General features: G+C 37.3%; 1 protein-coding gene across 1 annotated transcript in view; it reads right to left on the reverse strand.

Moving 5' to 3' along the window:
• Nucleotides 1-1,990: 1,990 nt before the first annotated feature.
• Nucleotides 1,991-21,003, reverse strand: part of LOC124605633 (dedicator of cytokinesis protein 1) — a 460,559-nt gene continuing 441,546 nt past the window's right edge. The window contains exon 34 of the mRNA XM_047137451.1: nt 1,991-2,458. Coding sequence (XP_046993407.1) covers nt 2,369-2,458 — 90 coding nt within the window. The 3' untranslated portion in view covers nt 1,991-2,368. The remainder of the gene's footprint in view (nt 2,459-21,003) is intronic.

The raw sequence follows: 21,003 nt of genomic DNA on the forward strand, positions 1-21,003 counted from the left end.
ACTCTTATCTTCTTACAACGAGGGCATAACAGGTGGGTGAGACAGTCACAACTTAAGTTTCTTACATGTGAATGGCAAAATTATGGTAGTGATGCTAAAATTAGTATTGAAGATAAATATGTAGCAAACTGATAATAGTAATAATAATAATAATAATAATAATAATAACATAAAACCACTATTTTTGTAAAGAGATGTAATGTGTGAGGAAAGACAAAACTCATCATACAAATGTATATTAATCAGTGAATTGGAATATGATGTCAGTGATAGTTGTAGCTCAACTTTAAGTATGAAACCTTAGCTAAATGTCTCAAAACCTTATTTATGAGTTTATCAAGTCCTCACCAATTCTTTTGTTAGGTCAGTTGATGTCTTTCCATACACATTGAAAAGGAAAATCCTTGGTGGAATAAAAAAAATAAATGGTAATTTTAAGTAATAACTGCCATAGTTCTGAACAAACAGAATAAGATGAGTAATAAATTACCTTTGAGTGTTGATTCATTCAAATAATATGAAAATGACATGGTTCTGTATATTCAGATTTGATTATCAATATAATTATGAGCATATTTCACAGAAAAGTCTATGATACCACTATGGAAATGATACAACTCAAAAAGAGCTAGCCCCTATAACAGACATGACACTGAAGTCTTTATTATGATTGTATTGAAACTTACATTTTCCACTGCAAGTTAATTAAATTTTACTTCATTTCCTTTTGTACTGAATGCAAGCCACAACTGTTTTCATAGCCACAGCACCAAAACAAAGACAACAGGGGTGCATGTCACCATATGCATATCTCATATTGGTGTTTTAAGATCTGTGGTTTACTTATAACAACAACACCTGTGAGTGTTTGTTGTATGTGGCAGATAAAGGAAGAAATTAACAGAATTGACACACACTTTGAGCAGCTTCTTTAAACTCTTTAAACCAATAAAAACTTCATCTATTAAATGCAGAAACCTCTCCTACTCGGTAAGTAGAAAATTAAACCATACATTTTCAAACAATTACTGTTAAATAAAAATGAACTTTTAATTAAAATGTGTGTTTAAATCTATTATTTCTTTCTATTTCTATGAAGATATGTGCAGTAAGATGTATGTGAACTATTAATTGTATCGAGATTTTCACAAAACAATACTGGTAATAAGGCATCTTTTATGTATCTATCTACTTATTTCTGCCTAAAAATTACATTATAATGTTGTAAATACAACACACTGGCATTTTCACTCTATAAACATAAAAATATATGTCTCTAAAACAATGAAATGCAATGAAAATATAATTTATTAAATAAAATCATTTAAATGTTTTTTTTTTTTCATTTTTGAAACAAATAATTTATAAATGCAAAAACATTTACACAAAATATTACAATTTTGTTTAACATTTTTTACTTCTTTAAAATGCATCATTATTCTTCAAACACATATCACTAATATATATGGAGCTCTTAAAATAGTATCACATACACACTGAAGAATGCATTCTCTCCCCCCCCCTCTCTCTCTCTCTCTACCTGACACACACACACACACACACACACACACACACACACACACAATATGAACAATATCAAAACTATTTTGTTGCAATGGCAACAATGAGGACAATTGAGGATGCCATAATGTTCGCAACTGATATGTATTACTCTAGGATCACAGCATTAAATTAACTTATGTCAGAAGTGTGTACAGAAATGCCTTTAATTTCTGGACATATTTAAGACTCTTTCCAGGGACATTAAATGTTGAGATTACAAGAGAATAACTAATCTTGTCTTTTAATTTCACACTGACAAGTATATCCAAACAACATTCAACGTGTAAATAATTATACAGTCAACTTACACCACACAATCTTTCTTTCTTATACAATAGCACTTCACATACTGAGAAAAAGTTAAATCCCCCCCCCCCCCCCCTCCTGTCTCAGCACATTAATGGCAGAGATTGGTGATATATGTTTAATATCAACAATTTCCTTCAACAGCAATCATTTATCTACCAAACACTATTAACAAAACAACAGTAATTCACATTACTCATAACATAAATACAGTAAAATGAGAATTACTTTTTGACAATTCTTTAACAGGTCCATAAAGTTTTTGATTAGTTCAACTAACAAAACTTCAGCATCTGCTTATTTACAAAATGTAATAATGAAGGGTGGAATCAATGAATATGTGATACTGGAGCTATGTAGTCATCTATTAATTAAAAGAAGGTGATGTTATTCTGATCACTCTGAATGGAGGCAGCACTTACTAACAACAATACTGAATACTCTACTTAGAGTAAAATCTCTTATAAGTAAAGACTAGTGCCAGACTACATAATAACAATTAACTAATTGGTAATTTCAAATGAGGTCGTTTTGGTGGTGGTGTTGGTGGTGGAGTATTCCTGTCAGTTGGCTCAGGAATTCGAGGAGGCTGTAGGTAAACAAAAAGAAAAGAACATCAAAATTTTGCTAGCTCCAATCCAATTAAATCATGTATATGGAAATCCTATTTCACAAAGTTTTTACATACAACTATCATAATAATTCGTTTCTTGAAACCAATAAATCATTTTACTGATGATTTTATTTATGCTTTTCTTCTCTTGGTGCACTTCTGGTGAACTTTATTATGAAGCTTAAGTCATAAATGAAGAGAATTACTTCCACTTTACTGATTTGTGGAGGCAGGTCATTTACACATAGCAGTAACACACCAGTAGTAGTTATTTTCTGTATATGATTATTTGTATAAACTGATTAAATATCTTGTCGCAACTGTCCACTTTTCATTAGTTAGACATTAAGGATACTAGTTACTACCTGAATGTTTGACGTAATAAACTTTATGTTTCTCCAAAAGAACATTATGATTTGTGTTTTAAGTAGATAGCAGAAATTAATAACAATATGAATTCATTTTTTTTATAGGGTAGCTAAACATTTCCATTGTTTATTTTTTCTTAAAAATACATTGTAAAAGTGATGCAGTGCGTACTTTATATGATAGGCTTTAAACTGTTTGTTTGAAAGATTATCAACCCCATGAGAGTTTTTCTTTATACATATTTAACTATTTTCTTAATTTCACATGAAGTTGTTATACTGATGTAAAACTGACTGGATCTTTGTAGTACTATGTGATGCTATAATTATTTTTATTTTGATCAGAATGCACCATTTTCCTGTGTTGTTAAAGATGCTATTGTTATAAATGTTTGCTATTTGCATGTTACTATGGGCTGCTTGGCTATTTTCTTTAACAACTGAATTGTCCTCATGATTGACAGGCTTCCCAATTTCTGTTTGTACTAGGTCTCTTTTTACTGTACACTCAGGCTGATTAATTTTGTCTCACAACATTAGAATTTTGAACTTTTTGTAATTTTTTAAAAATTTGGCAGTAACTTTGTGATGTGAAGGCAGTCTGTGATTGTCTTATCCATTTTGTACCAGGTCTTTTATTGCAACATGGTGCTTTAACTTCCTTAATTATCCATGTCTTTAAGTTACACACACAGGGGATCACACAAGGCATCCTTTGTGGGAGAAAAGGAAATGCCTTGTGACACACCACAAACTTTAAAATATTACGTTATGATCAATGGTAACAATGCAGTATTATGTGATCACAGAACACTTTTGCACAAATTCAAGAGCAGAAATGAAAAGGTGGCAGACATAAAGTTTGAAATATACTATGACTGTTTAGTGAAATAAATATATTACCCCAGCAATATTACAAATGACGCATTGTGAATAGAATCAAAATGTGGTTAGCAGGCAGTGAAAACTGGATAAGGAATTATCTGTCACAAGAACTACAACTATAGTTGCAGAAACATCAAACAACACTGAGGACACCAATAACAGCTGTGGAGAGGTGACTCATAATATCTGTGAGTAAGCAGCTGTGTGAAGAGAGCAACCATAACTGAGCAATAAAGTCCAAATATGATGCAGAGGTGCATGAAGATGTATGTGCAAGAGGTCTCCAGATCAAAGTACGGGCAAGGTTCTGTCATACCAGAGTCAATGCATCAAGAAGAGAGAGCCACTAGAAGTAACATACAGCTAAATGATTTAAGTTATGGTTAAGAGCCACAGAGAGTGTGATGTTATAGACAAAGTAGTTTCAATAAAAGTTTTAATTGTAATCGAGTTTAAATTTTCTTTCACGTAGTGTACCCTTAAGTCAGGCTGAAGTAAGAAAGGGAAACCCTACATTTATTGTATCTAATAAGGCACATTTTTGAGGATTATAGCAAAAGGCCGAGGAACCTTTTAGAAATGGAAAAAAAGAATCGATTAAAAGCTTATTAAATTACTGAATGTATGTGTATAGAAAGGGAATGATATTGGCTGTATACCAAAACAGAAACAATTTATTAAACACAACAGAAAGACATGAAAAAGTACTAAAGTTAGTTGTTGATCAACTGAAAGATGAAAAAGACCAATTAGTGATACTGATACTGCTTTGTCAAAAGACAGAAAAAGTTCCAAGACATGATGAACATTGATTCTAAAGTTGCATTTTTAGCAGAGAAAAGCCAGAGGCTTTTCATAGTATGCAAAGAGGAAACAGTCATAAGAATGACTGCATGTCGAGGAAAGTAAATCAACGCAAGACACAGTCCCTCATGAGAATTCTGAGGAAGGAGAATGTAGAAGCCTATTTCCTACATGTTAAACTTGATGTAACATAAGAAAAAGTAGAAAAGAGAGCCATTAATATATATTTGTATCTAAATGTGAAAATGAAAAAATGATCAAAATGCAAATTTCACATACAAATGTGACTAGAGCCAAATTAACAGCATATAAAATTAGGACAATTTTTTTTTTTTTCAATAAGTCAGTATTTGAAATGAACCTAAGGTGGACATGACGCTGTACTCAGCTTCTTCAAGGAATATCATTTGATCCGGTGAGAGGATCAATAGGTTCTCTTTCCATAATTCGGTGGTTTGTAGGGAAAGTATTTGATGGAGATAAATGGGGAGGGTGCTGCAGTGGGCAGTGTAAAAGATTCATTTTGGCCTCTTACAATGAACACTTCTTGTGGCTACCCACAAAACAAAGCACAAAGATCAAACAATGTAAACTCCATGTAGGACTATCAATAATGTAGGAGAAGATAGATTTCTACTTACCACAAAGATAACACGCTTAAGTTGCAGACAGGCACAATTAAAAGACACTTACATGTAATCTTTCAGCCACAGCCTTTGTCAGAAAAAGACAAACACCACCATTCATTCACACAAGCAAGCACGCCAGCAGCTCCGGCAAGAATGCCATCTGGCATTCTGGCCGTGCTGCTGGAGTTGGTGGCCATGAGTGCGTATGGTGTGCTCACTCAAGTGAATGAGTGGTGCGTGTTCCTCTTATCCAACAAAGGCTGTGGCCAAAAACTTATGTGCAAGTGTCTTCTAATTGTGCCTGTCTGCTACTTAGCATGTTACCTTTACAGCAAGTACCAATCTACCATTACATTGTTAAGGAATAAAGCTCATTATCTGTTCTTCAACATAAGGATGGAATTTACTGATGTTTATTCAAGTATACTGTGACAAAGCAAGTGGGATAATTTTAATTCCCCTCTTGTTTTGCCATCTGCCTCCTTAAATTTGTTTTGTTACTTGTAACTATTTACCATCAGCATAAGTTAATATTATCTGCATTTTCATAAAAGAGAAAGATCGGCCCTCAGTTTTAAAGAATGTAACACCAGATCTTATTTTTTGTTTAGTTTTATGCATATAATTGATTTTCTAATTTATTTTGACTATTACTAGTTAGTATCTTTTATTATAGGTTGAAATCCGTAATTGTTTCATAACTTAAATTGTATTGTTGCCATATAAACAAGTATAAATTCTGTAAAAATTGTAAACATTTGGAAGACAAAGTACAAGTAATCTTAAAGTATCTATTTAGCTCTATTCAAAACATGTTACCAAAACCAGCCATCCATTAATTCCAAAGTAATTGACAGTTTTGTCAAAAGTATTGTACGCGTAACTATATTTGTTAACTTCATGATTTAAACAAACAATTCGCCACAAACCTCATAGTAGAAGAAACTGTTAAGAATATGCAATTTTTCGACGTATTCAGTTAATTGAGCGAGTTAAGTTTTAATTGTAATTTCTGCAAATTTAACTTTAAACAATGTGTAGTTTCAGCACCTATTATTGTGATGATATATAAGGGCCCAATTTTTGGTCATGAGACAATCAGTCCACAGCCGAGTTTCTGACGAGTAACCTGTGCTGGTTAGAACAACAACAATGCTTCAAATTAACTGTGGAATAAGTGTTAAACAATTAGGCTGTGTGTAAAAACAGTGACAGTGTCTGCTCCTTATGTACCTGATTATTCTTCAAGAGCTTTGAACTTTGTAGTAAGTCTCCCCTGACTCGCAGTTGCGGGTGACTTTCCCAAAATCTACCCCTTTTTCTAGATCTCTTAAGTCCTTTTCCTTCACCCTTCTTCCTTCCCCTTCAACTCTTCTGCCTGAAGGAGGAGCCACTGGCTCCGAAAGCTTGCCAATTTCAACAGTCTTAAGTGTCTGCTCTGCCATCACTTGGTGAGTGAGCTTTTTATATATCTGAATAAATTGACTGTTTTCATGATTATGATGTAATTAACTTATAATAGTGGACTGTTAAATATATTTAAGCAGTATTTGGCAACTGACACATCACTCACCTATTTTTGCTAATCTATACAAAACTGTATGGTGGAAAGTTTCATTAAGAAATAGGGAGCTGCATTTGTCTTTAGTTGAGTGACTGTCTCCACATGAGCAAACAATGGTGCTGACACAGTTATAAAACACTGTAGCGAGCAGTAGGATAATGAAAAAAGAAAGAAAACCACACACACAGTTATGAGGGGTACAGGAAAACTCTCATATAAAGATGTTAATATTCATTTGGTTATAATAGAGGGAAACATTCCACGTAGGAAATATATATCTAAAAACAAAGATGATGTGACTTACCAAATGAAAGTGCTGGCAGATTGACAGACACACAAACAAACACAAACATACACACAAAATTCAAGCTTTCGCAACAAACTGTTGCCTCATCAGGAAAGAGGGAAGGAGAGGGAAAGACGAAAGGATGTGGGTTTTAAGGGAGAGGGTAAGGAGTCATTCCAATCCCGGGAGCGGAAAGACTTACCTTAGGGGGAAAAAAGGACGGGTATACACTCGCACACACACACATATCCATCCACACATATACAGACTCAAGCAGACATATTTTTAAATATCTTTAAATATGTCTGCTTGTGTCTGTATATGTGTGGATGCATATGTGTGTGTGTGCGAGTGTATACCCGTCCTTTTTTCCCCCTAAGGTAAGTCTTTCCGCTCCCGGGATTGGAATGACTCCTTACCCTCTCCCTTAAAACCCACATCCTTTCGTCTTTCCCTCTCCTTCCCTCTTTCCTGATGAGGCAACAGTTTGTTGCGAAAGCTTGAATTTTGTGTGTATGTTTGTGTTTGTTTGTGTGTCTGTCGACCTGCCAGCACTTTCACTTGGTAAGTCACATCATCTTTGTTTTTAGATAGATGTTAATATTCAGATAGTTTACAAATACAGTAAAAGTGTTTCAAATGAAACAGTCAACTGAAGACACCTGAAGGCATCTGAGAGTATACAAACACCAATTTGATATTATTTTGGCTGCCAATCCATCCACTAACATTAAGATTGAATTCAGATTATGTCTTAATCTTAGACAACTGTCTTGTCACAGTTTACTTTATTGCTAAAAAAAGTGAAATTTGCATTATATTGTATGTTATCGCAGTACACAGTCAGTATATTTACCTCTGTTAAGTTCTTTCTGTGAAGTCTAATCAAATTTACAATTCTGAATAAACATAATATTATGGTACCCTAATTTGACCATTCCATAGTTACACAAGAAACAGCTACAAGATGATAGAACATGGGTTAAGACAGAGATTGGAAAACATCCAACAAGTAATTGACGGCACTGGGTGCAAGTTCTACTCTGGAATGAATAGACTGGGGCAGGAGAGGAATTTGTGGTGAGTCACAGTAAGAGTACTAACGGAGGTATTAACAAAGAATCTTAGCTGTACCAATTCCAAATCAGAAGACCACCAGCTACCTGTTTCAAATTTAGCCTCAAATTAATGCATCCACCTGCAGGGACAACAGCAGAAGAAAGTAAACTAAGAGAATACTGATGTCTACTTGACAGCAACTCAAAGGTTATGGCCACAGAGACATGATTCTCACAAGAGGTACCCCATGATACAACTTCACCAGGTACAAGTTACAGCACCATTATCATGGGTGAGTAAGTGTGATATGGGTGAGTAAGTATGATTGCCATACAGAATAACCGCACGGAAAGAGCTGACACCACCTTTTGGAAAAGGACGGAATGCTACACACGGTAATGATGGGGCATTGATGTGCAGACAAGCACAACAACAAGACTGTTGCACATTGTAGCTTTTGGCCAAACCTTCTTCAGCAAAGAAGACACACACACATTATTCACACAAGCAAGCGCATCTCACCCACACGTGACCACTTTCATAGCAGCTCCGACCAGAATGTGACCAAACTCGAATGGGGCAGGGAAGGGGGGGGTAGCAGGGCACAGGTTGGGGAGAGGAGAGTACTGTAAGGTGGGACAGGCATGCAGGGACTCTAGACTGCCAGGTGCAATGTCAGGAGATGGTGCATGTGTGTGTGTGTGTGTGTGTGTGTGTGTGTGTGGGGGGGGGGGGGGGGGGGGGGGGGGGGGATGGAGAGGAGCAAAAAGGAGAGGAGCAGGGAAGGGCAAAGGATGGACAGGTACACTGGCACAGGGTGAGAGAATGTGAAAAGGGAGGAAGTGATAGGACAAGGGGGCAGAATCGCAGAATCCTTTGGGTGGAGGGTGTGGGGACAGTAGGTTACTGTAAGCTGGGGCCAGAATAATTTCAGGAGCAGAGAATTTGTTGTAAGGATTACTTCCATCTGCAACAGTTCAGAAAATCAGGCGGTGGAGGGGAGGATCTGCGTGTCTCGTTAATGAAATAGCTACTGAAAACAAGTATGTGATATTCAGTTGGATGTTGTGCCACAGGGCGATCTTCTTTGCTCTTGGCCACAGTTTGGCAGTGTCTGTTCATCCTCCTCTACAGCTGGTTGGTAGTCATAGCCGTACGAAAAGCTGTGCAATGGCTGCAACAGTGCTGGTATACAACATGGTTGCTTTCATAGGTGGCGCCACCTTTGAGGGGTAAGATAAGCCAGTGGCAGGACTGGAATACGAGGGGGTACCCCTTCTCTCCCCCCCCCACCCCCCCCCCACCCCCCCTCCTCTCCCAAAAATGGAATAACATTGCCGTGGGTGGAGCTTGTGTAGTATGCATTTCAGCCACTAGGCTTGTATACCGCAACTCATTGCCTGTTCATTGCTACCTGTGTTGTCAACCTGGCTTGTTCTGTTCCTCTACAGTGACTGTTTTTGCTAGCACTGTTTTGTTCTTGTTTGGTTTTTTGTAGTGGTTATTTCCATGCATGAAAAGGGGCATGAAAGGACACTCATTTGACAATACTGAAGAAGTCAAGAAAAATCAAGGGAGGAGCTGGCAGCCATTTCTAAAGATGACTATAAAAAATGTTTTGAACAATGGAAGCGCAATTGGGACAAATGCATTAGCTGTAATGGAGAGTATTTTGAAGGGGATAAGGTTGTTTTTTAAACAATTTTAAAAGATATTTTTAAAATAATTTTTGGGAGGGAGGGACACTCTAGTAGGATGTGTTGAATGGGTGGAATTTGTCTGGTCTTGAACCTGGGTTTTCCACAGGGATATGATCCCTGTGGCAAGGAGATGGGGTTGGGAGTGACATAAGGATGGATTAGGACGTTGTGTAGACGATGGAACCCCACTTTAGGAGGGGTAGGAAGGATCTTCATTTCAGGGCAAGATGACAAATAATCAAAGTCCTGATGAAGGAAGAGGTTCAGTTTTTCCAGTCCGGAGTGGTATTGGGCGATGAAGGAGGCAATCTTTTATAGCTGGCTGTTGTGGGTGCTGGGAGAATTGGGGGTATGTGGGGAAATGGAACTAGAAATATGTTTGTGGATTAGGTTCGTGCGATAGTACCCATCTGTGAAGGTCTTTGTGAGATGTTCAGCATACTAGCCAAAAAATTTCTTGTCACTGGCAATACACCATCCTTGTGTGGTCAGGCTATATGTAAGAGATTTACTGATGTGGAAGGAGGTAATGTTAATGGTTGGTGTGTTTAATATGAACAGAGGTGTGGATGGAGCCGTTAGAGAGGAGGAGGTCAACATCTAGGAAGGTGGCACACTGGATTGAGAAGGACCAAGTGAAGAGGATGGGAGAGAAGGTGTTGTGGTTGTGAAGGAATTAGGATAGGGCATCTTGGCCCTGAGCCCAGATCATGAAGATATCATCAATGAAACTGAACCAGACAAAGGTTTCCTCTAGACGGCCCCCAAACAGGTTGGCATAGGAGTGTGGATTGCAGGTGCCCATGGCTGTGCCAAATAATTGTTTGTATACCTTCCCTTCAAAGAGAAGTATTTGTGTATTAGGGTAAAGTTAGTTAGGCAAATGAACAATGAGGTAGTGGGTGTGGAGTCTGAAGGATGTTGGGAAACATAGTGTTCAATTGCGGCAACACCGTGGGCATGAGGGATGTCGGTGTATAGGGAAGTGGCATCTAAAGTGACTAGGAGATAAAGGGGTGAGGATGGCGAAGAGTCTGTGAAGGAAGTGGTTGGTATAGCTGATGTGGAAGGCTAGATCAGGAAAAATTTGCTGGAGTTGTTGGTCAATGAGGTCTGAAATACTTTCAGTTGGGGCACAATAACCAGCTACAATGGGGCACCCAAGACTGTTGGGTTTGTGAATTTTTAGGGAAGTTTGTGGAAGGTAGGTGTGCAGGATCTCGTAGGGGTGAGGAGGGAAATAGATGCAGGGGAGAGGTTTCGGGGGAAGAGCCTAAGGCTTTAAGCAGGGCTTTTATTATTTGCCACCATGCCCTGAAATGAGGGACATCCTACCCAAGATTCTTCCCACCCCTTCTAAAGTAATGTTCCATCACCCACCCATCCTCCACAACACCGTAATCCATCCCTATGTTGCTATCAACTCAAACTGCTTGCCACAGGTGTCATATCCATGCAGACGACCCAGCTGCAAGGGCTGCCTTATCCACCTAACCAGCACTTCCTATTCCACTCTTGTCACTGGCTTATCTTACCCCATCAATGGCTGGGCCACCTCTGAAAGCAACCATATTGTATACCAGCTCTGCTGCAACCATTGCACAGCTTTTTATATTGCTATGAATACCAACCAGCAACCCACCAGGATAAATTGCCACCGTCAAACTGTGGCCGGGAGCAAAGTAGATTACCCTATGGCACGACATGCAGCTGAACATACATATTTGATTTCAGTGGCTGCTTCATTACCTGAGGCATATGGATCCTCCCCTTCACCATGAACTTTTATGAACTGTGAAGATGGGAGTTATCCTTGTAACATATTCTCTGTTCCTGAAATAACCCGGACTTCAATCTATGGTAACCTACTGTCCCCACACCTCCACCCAATGGCTTCTGTCCTCTCTTCTCTTTTTCTGCTTCTCGTTTTCTCCCCTCACATCCCATGTCCTGACACTGCATCAGCAGTATGTAGTTCTTGCACACCCCACAAGACAGAGCTCTTCTCTACTGCCACCAGTAACCCTCCGATCCCACCCACTTCCCTGCCCTACTCCATACTGCTATTCAGGTGTCAATTTCATTCCAGTGGGAGTTGCCGGTGGAAACAGTCACGTGTGTGTGACATGTGCTTGGTTGTGTGAATGTGCATTTGTTCTCCTTGCTGAAGAAAGCTTTGGCTGAAAGCTATAACCTGTAACAGTCTTTTTTTGTGCCTCTTGTGGTGTGTATGCGTCTATCCTTTTCCTGATATTGTTGAAATTCCAATCTGGAGTTTCCACTGCTTGTCTTTATCTAAATATTTATGTGTTAAAGGTACCTGATCAAAAGAAACAAGCAAATAAGCTGATTTATCTGTGTGTGAGTAAGAGAATTATCAGACATTTAAACCAAAATGGCCAGCCCATCATTTTAAACACGTCTCTTCTGAATACTATCCCAAGGAATGCAGCATCTCACTTAGCAAACAGTGAAATAACGTAAGTATTTAATCTCCAAAGCAACTTGAGATCGGAGAGAACACAAAGCAAAATATACACTGCTTCATATGAAAGCGGATCAAATACAAGCAGGAGTTTATTTTTTATTTAAATTCATTTATCGAAAAACTCAAGGCAATTATAATGTATTTTTCCACATAGTCTCCTGCTTTGGAAATGCATTTGTCCCAGTGTATGGGCAGCTTTTTGATGTCCTCAGCATAAAAAGAGCTGGTTAGTGTCTCCAGCCACACTAAAATCATCTTCAAATCGTCGCCCTCCTAGAGCTTCTTTAAGTGGTCTGAATAAATGGAAATCGCAGGGTGATAAGTCTGGCTGTAAGGATGATAATCAAGTGTAGTCCAGTGCATTTCCTGTAGCTTGGAGATAGAGCTGCAGTATGGGGTCACATATTGTCATGGAGAAGGATGACCTGTCAAATCAATTGGTCTTCTCATTTGCGGCGATATACAACTCTCGCCTTGTTCATCAGTTCGCAGTATTAAGCAGAATTGATTATGCGTCGCTCATGCAAAAAATCAATCAGCAGTATGCCTCACTGATAAAAAAAAATGGTTGAAAGAACCTTGTCAGCTGACAGTCGAGTCTTGGCTTTCACTGCTGCTGCCTCCCCTTTCCTCCGCCACCTCTTACTGGCTTGTTTGGATTCTGGAGTGTAGTGGTGAACCCATGTTTCACCACAGGTGACAATTCGACTCAAAAATGCATCGCCTTCTTCCGCAAACCTTGCTGTAAGCCTCTGACAGACCTCCAAATGTCTCAACTTCAGATTTTCAGTCAAACATTTAAGGACCCAACTGGAAAACACTTTACCGAACCGTATGTCATTTACGGTGATTGCTTGACGGCTCCCTTAACTGATTCCAACTTTTTGTGCAATTTCTGATACTATAGCCCATCAATTGGAGTCAATAATGTCTTTAACAGCACAGATGTATTTGTCTGTAATGCTGGTCCGAGGACGGCGATCGTGTTGCTGATTTTCCACACGTTCTCGTCCATCCTTGAACTTTTTATGCCAGGCAAACACACACATCCTTGATCATGTTTTCTCACCGAACTGCCCAGACAATATTTGGCAAATTTACACCACTGTAACTCCTTCACGAGCAAGAAATTTGATAATTATGCGTGCAGGGGTGCACCTGTTGCCCAGACATCATGAGCTTTGCTGACGAAATGGCGGGAAATATCTAACAGCACGCTCTCCTCATTTCTAACAGTCCCGCCTAAGTGTACCAGAAGCACGGGGCCAGTCCTACCAACTGTTGATGTTCAGGAACACAAATCCTGTTTACATTTGATCCCCCCTCATATTGGTATAAAATGTTTATGTTTTAAATCAATTTGTTAATTTACAATGTCATCAGCACCTTGTATTGGATGTTTGTAGATTTCTACCTCTTCACATACATTCATCATTAAACCTTTAGGAAATATGTGTAAAATTTTTATTGTTAACTCCATTCATTCTGTGTTGTGATTATCGTTCTTTAAGTGGTTGAAGAATGTATACAGATTATTTTTGCTAGTGCTCATGTGCTTTCAATATCTTATACTGAAGTTTAGTGCATTTAATTTGTTTAATATTGTGCCTAAATGTGTTATAGGTATGTATGTTGGTTTAGTCTTTTTTGATGTTTCTCTGGATAGTTTTATGTCCTTGTGAAGTTTTGATTATGTAGGTGTAGTTCTTCTGTATACCTGCATTACTATGTTTGTGTTGAAACCATTTTGTTGTGCTACATATCTCAATGTGTCAAGTTATTTTTGTATGACAACTTGGTTTAGCGGTAAATTTGTATTCTGTTGACTGTAGCTCGGAAGTATGCAGGCCTGTGTGCCTTTGGGTGGCATGAAATAGCATGTATGATGCCGTTAATTGTTGTATGCTTCTGTAAATTTCAAAAATGTGTGAATTATCGTTGTTAGGATTTTGAGGTCAAGGAAATAAATTGATTTGCTCATTTCTGTTTCCATCGTGAAGTGCATTTTAGTATTGAGTTTATTTAGTGCTTCATGGATATGTCTGATTTAAAGTTCATCTCCACCTATAAGGACAAGCGTGTCATCCACATATCTAAAATAATAGATAATTTTCTTGGTTAGGGAATTTGCAGGAGCAAAAAATTTTTCTTCTAATGTATTCAAGAAAATATCTGCGCAGGTGCCAGAAATATTGTAACTCGTGGCTACACTGTCTAATTAGGATTCAAAATAATTTTGCCCTGTATTGAGTAGGCCTATTATTTCTAGCATGCCTGTGACTGAAATTTTTCAATATTGTGAGAGGTTATTCTTCATGACTGCAATTACCTCTTGGCCTGGTATACAAGGTCTGTTCAAAGAATTCAAGAACCCTGTCCAAAAAATTTTTCCTATGCTTACCTTTGCTTATTGTGCATGGTCTCCTTTGAAATAGTCTCCTTGACAACTAATTCATCACTCTGTTTCCACTTCCAGAAGCAGTCTTGGTATGTCTCTTGCTGGATCGCACCGAAGTGCTGTCTGCCAACTTTCTTTTATCTCATGTATCATTGCAAATCTTCATCCTTTCAATGGGGTTCTCAACTTTGGAAATAAAAAAAAAGTCCACAGGAGCCATCTCATTCTCATCCGTGCAATCCGAAAGCTCCTCACAGACTGTGAGGCGAAGGTCTTTCTGGCCTTGACTCATGAGCCGTGGGATGAACTTCGCAGCAACACGATGCATTCTGAGATGCTGTGTCAGGATTTCATGACATGACCCAACTGAAACGTTACCATTACATTCTTCTGCAATCTCGATTGGCACATACAGTTTTGTTGACATTCCTGACGTGAGCATTGTCTGTAGACATCAAAGGGCGTCCTGCATGAGGATCATCTTTAACTACTGCCTGGACATTCTTAAACTGTGCGAACCATTCATAACACTGAGTGTGGCTTAAGCACTCATTACCATAGGCTTCCTGCATTTTTTGGTGTGTCTCTGAAGAGATTTTATTGAGTTTCAAGCAAAATTTAATGCAGACACACTGCTCCTCTAACTATGCCATCCTGAAATTTGCAAACTCGGGGACACAATATTTTATTCAATACAGCACTGAACAATAACTAACAGATGAACAATGAAACTTCTGATAGTTACACATTAAACACAGGCTTGTGCAGGGATTCCAATTGCATTTTGCTCCAACACACCATTGGCGCAAAATTACGAATGTTCCAAATTTTTTGAACAGACCTTATATTTGTATACAGACTGGTAATATCAAAGGGTACTTAGTTTGCCATTAGCTGGAATTATGATGTCCTTTATTTTTTGTGCTAATAGATGAGAGTTTTTTTTACAGTGAATTTGGTATTGAATGTATATAATTTTTAGAGTAACATGTTCAGTTTCTTACTGATAATGTAAGTGGGACTGTCAATACCGTTAACCACTGGCCGAGTTAGAATAAAGGTCATTGAAGTTTTGGTTGCCCATGTAGTTGTAGTATCCTTGGGTTAATTGCAATACTTTGTCTTTTTCAAAATCTGTAAGTATATTGTTGCAGCTTTTTATTAACTTTTTTTGTCTTTTTGATGTGTATTTGTTGGTAGGATCTCTAAGAATTTGATTTATGTTAGTTGTGAAAAGTCTTGTACTTTATTTAGATAATCATTTTGATTGATTATAATGAGGTTAGTGCCCTTGCCTGTCTCGAATCGCTATCGTTTGGTTTTCATTTGACTGTCCTTTATATACATAGACATTAATGTGTGACACTATAAGACAAAAATATTTCACCTACATCCCAAGAACTGAGTGTGTTTACACTTAAATAGCTATCTATGTACTTCTAATGAACATCAAACGTTGACAGTACTCATATAATACATAACTGAAATCCTCTTTAAGCACAATCTCAACAGCAGGGGAACAGTTACTTCTGTTCCAATGAGTAAGAAGTGCTCTTCTTGTATGTTAAATGATGTTGAACTATTCCTGGTTAAATGGAGGCACTGATCTAATAATAGAGTAAAAAAACAACCAAAATGGCCCTGCATTTCAAAAATACTACTAAATATATAAAAACACATATAACAAAATTTTATTCACAGCAAAAAGATCTCAAAATGATAAAATTATAGAAAAGGTAGAAAATAAAATAAAAACAGCCTGGAGAGTCACTAAACAGGAGAAAAATAGAAAAAAGACAAAACAGGTAAACATACAATTACAGTGCAGTGATACCACAATACATGATCCCAAAAAAATTGCAGACTTTTTGCAAATCAATATTTCAGCAACATAGCTACTAAGCTACAACACAAATTTGACAAAATAGAGCCTGTACAAACATTGAACTATGTTCGAAACACAATGATGTTGTGACCCACCACTTCAGAAGAAATAAACAATGTTGTTTGGAATCCAAAAAATATAACCTCAGCAGGTATAGAAGAAGTGCCAGTGTGCTTGCTGAAGGACTGTATAGACAGTATTGGAGATCCTTTAGCACACATTATAAATGAATCATTCACCACAAGTTGCTTCCCAGAGGCATTAAAGTACGCAAAGTTCCTGCCCCTACATACAAAATGAGACCTCAAAAATATAGAAAATTATAGATCCATCATTTTCAAAAGTAATGGAAACCATAATGAAAATTACCCTCATGGGGTATCTAACAAAGTATAATCTTCAGTGTAAAGAACAGTTTGGGTTCAGGTCTGGTAAAAGCACACAATCAGCTATAGCTCATTTTACAAATGTTGTTCTGGAAGCACTAAATAAAGGAGATCATATAACAGGCATCTCCCTTGACTTCAGCAATGACTGCAATACACTAGACCGCACAGTTCTGTTAAATAAACTAGAAGCTTCAGGTATGAGAGGGGTATCAAATAACTGGTTTTGTTCATATCTAAAAAACAGAGTGCAATGGTTAGAGATCTGTCAAACAAACTCCAAGCATACCATAAAACACCTTTCTGACCCAGAATACATTAATATTGGGACTCCCCCAAATAAGTGTGCTTGACCCAATACTCTTCTTGATATACATCAATGATTTTTCCACAGAGTGTTAAACACAGTGAAACAGTATTGTTTGCTGGTGACAGTAAAATTCTAATCAGTGAAACATCACCATATGTATTAAAGGACAAAGCTGAAGAAACACTCTTGCACGTATGTAAATGGGTTGGCAACAACAAATTAACTTTATATGTGAAAAGAATTAGTTTCCACATAAGCAGAAAAGTAAAAAAAAAATTCTTTAAAAGTAAAAGATGAATTCACAGAATGTGTATCACAAACAAAACTTCCAGAGATGCACGCTGATGCATGACTAAATTGGATCGAGCATGTTACTGCCCTTGGGAAATGAATAGCTTCAGCATGCTTTGCACTTAGAATAGCTCATGCATCAGAACAACATATTTTGCATATGTTCATAATGTGAGGAGTTATGGGATAATGTTCTGAGGAACAAATGAGCAGAACATACAAACAATATTTAAGCTATAAAAAAAGGACTGTACAAATTATGATAAAAAGTAGCATGAGAACTCACTGCACTGAGTTGTTTAAAGCTGTGGGAATCTTGACCGTTCCATGTGAGAACATTTTTCAAACAGTGATCCACACTAAAAAATGACATTGATCAGAACCCCACGAACAGGTCTCTACACGACAGGTCTCTACATGAACATGGAACCATATCCAGCTACCATTTGCATCTCATCAGTTGTAGAATTTTGGAACACATATTATGTTTGAGTATAATGACTTTTCTGGCTACTAGAATTCTACTCTGTAGGAATCAGCATGGGTTTCGAAAAAGACGATCGTGTGAAACCCAGCTTGCGCTATTCGTCCACGAGACTTAGAGGGCCATAGACACGGGTTTCCAGGTAGATGCCGTGTTTCTTGACTTCCGCAAGGCTTTGATACAGTTCCCCACAGTCATTTAATGAACAAAGTAAGAGCATATGGAATTTCAGACCAATTGTGTGATTGGGTTGAAGAGTTCCTAGATAATGGAAAGCAGCATCTCAGTCTCAATGGAGAGAAGTCTTCCGAAGTAAGAGTGATTTAAGGTGTGGCACAGGGGAGTGTCGTAGGACCGTTGCTATTTACAATATATATAAATGACCTTGTGGATAACATCAGAAGTTCACTGAGGCTTTTTGGGTAGTATATCGAGAGGTTGTAACAATGGAAAATTGTACTGAAATGCAGGAGAATCTGCAATGAACTGACGCACGGTGCAAGGAATGGCAATTGAATCTCAATGTAGACAAGTGTAATGTGCTGCGAATACACAGAAAGAAAGATCCTTTATCATTTTAGCTACAATATAGCAGGTCAGCAACTGGAAGCAATTAATTCCATAAATTATCTAGGAGTAGGCATTAGGAGTGATTTAAAATAGAATGACCATATAAAATTAATCGTCGGTAAAGCAGATGCCAGACTGAGATTCATTGGAAGAATCCTAAGGAAATGCAGTCGGAAAACAAAGGAAGTAGGTTACAGTACACTTGTTCGCCCACTGCTTGAATACTGCTCACCGGTATGGGATCCGTACCAGATAGGATTGATAGAAGAGATAGAGAAGATCCAATGGAGAGCAGCACTCTTCGTTACAGGATCATTTAGTAATTGTGAAAGCGTTATGGAGATGATAGATAAACTCCAGTGGGAGACTGCAAGAGGGATGCTCAGTAGCTCGGTACAGGCTTTTGTTGAAGTTTCGAGAACATACCTTCACCGAGGAGTCAAGCAGTATATTGCTCCCTCCTACTTATATCTTGTGAAGAGACCATGAGGATAAAATCAGAGATTAGAGCCCACACAGAGGCATACCGACAATCTTTCTTTCCACGAACAATACGAGACTGGAATAGAAGGGAGAACCGATAGAGGTACTCAAGGTACCCTCCGCCACACACCATCAGGTGGCTTGTGGAGTATGGATGTAGATGTCAATAGAAAAAAAAACAAAACAAAAACCCAAAATAGTGTGCTATATAATGGAACTGAACTGTGCAATAAACTATCTCAAGAGATCAAAGACAAAATTGAAATACATGCCTTCAAGAATACCCTAAAAATTATTTGTTCAAAAAGTGTTTTTATACCATAAAGGATTATCTAAAATGCTGTGTTAATTTTTGTTGTCAATTACACTAATGATTAATAACTGCAGTTACGAGGCATTTTACGATATGTTCAATAGAACAGTGAAATGCAATGTCCAAATGGATAACTCAGTAAGACAAGAAATTTATGTATCTATTTATGTGTGTAACTGTGTACATTTATGTATCTCTATGCCTGTACTTTATTTATTTATGTGTTGACAACATCCATACAATTTACAATGTCTACAGATGGATAAACAAATAAATGTTTTCATGGCCATAGCACCAACTGAATAGTTGTGTCATTTAGATTCTTCCATAAACTAAACAGGCTAAGAAGTTCTAATAAAGCCATTTCTGACCAATTTATTGATACATATTATTTTTCATGGTGTTTTAATAAGCTGAAAGACAATAGTTGACTAAATTTTCTTTTTGATCAATTACAACCCATCAATCACTGTCCAAGTTATATGTGGAGAATTTCTTTGCTCTATTTATTTGTTAATTTGAAAATGTGCCCAGTCATTTAGCAGGTAAGGTAGAGTAGTGTAGAATCAATTTCAAAGAGTACAAGTTATTTAATTTGCTAAAATAAAAATTAAACGACACTGACAAAGGTGTTAGAAAACATACAACAAAATAAAAGGTACCAAACATTCTAGATCGCAAAACCTTTGGTTCTAAAATGAAAGAAAATTGAAAGAGGAAATATGATTATTTATGAACTATGTAAGTAGGGAGACGGACAGCAGAGCAGATTAAAAATCATGAATAATTTAATCCCAGCAAGAAAACTTTAATAAGATGCAAGAAGCAGTCAGCAAGTCATTAAAAGGGAAGTACAGACTTGAAATAGAAGCATCAATGAAACAATAATGAGTAGTTGTGGGTAGCATTGGTGAAACAAATATGAGCAGTGACAAAGAAGAAAGGAAGAAGCAGCAGACAATTGAGAGGAAGTCATAGGAAAGAAAAGATATGAAACAAATTGTCTGTGGCCATCCATTCTGAGCAAAAACTTCATGTCTAAATTAATTTTTGTCATTAGTGGCAGTAGACTAATGTGGTAAATAAGATGGACTCTTTGCCATAAGGACACTTGATCTACCAACATCCTGTTGTTAAATGTTTTGTAAAACATAACAGCAAGTATTTGTGTATCTGTTTCACCAATGATATAATCTAGATCCACCACCCTTCACTCAATTAGCACTTTTGAATCCTCGAGCTAAACACTAACTCTCCATCATGTTTTTGTTAATGCCAGTTTCCTCCTCTCTGATTTTCATTCGACAAAATTCCTTTCTTCCTTTCCAAACTTACATACTACATTGTTGTTCTCACTAACTGCCTCTATTCCTACTCTTATTACCTCATCTGATGCTTGTGTAGAATTACTCTTTCCATCTAATTACCTTTTCTCTTTGTTATTTCTTTTATTTTTGTTTCTGTCTTTGTGTTTTTCTCAAATTATCACCTAATACTCTTTCATTTGCAATAATATAAATATTTTATTTCTTTCATATTTACTGAATTTTCGAGTAGCTCTCATCTTTCAGCTGAAAAATATCACAACATAAGAGAATTCTGGATTTTGAATGTTGTC

Source organism: Schistocerca americana, chromosome 3 (genome assembly GCF_021461395.2).
Source record: "Schistocerca americana isolate TAMUIC-IGC-003095 chromosome 3, iqSchAmer2.1, whole genome shotgun sequence".
In the NCBI taxonomy this organism is placed as follows: domain Eukaryota; kingdom Metazoa; phylum Arthropoda; class Insecta; order Orthoptera; family Acrididae; genus Schistocerca; species Schistocerca americana.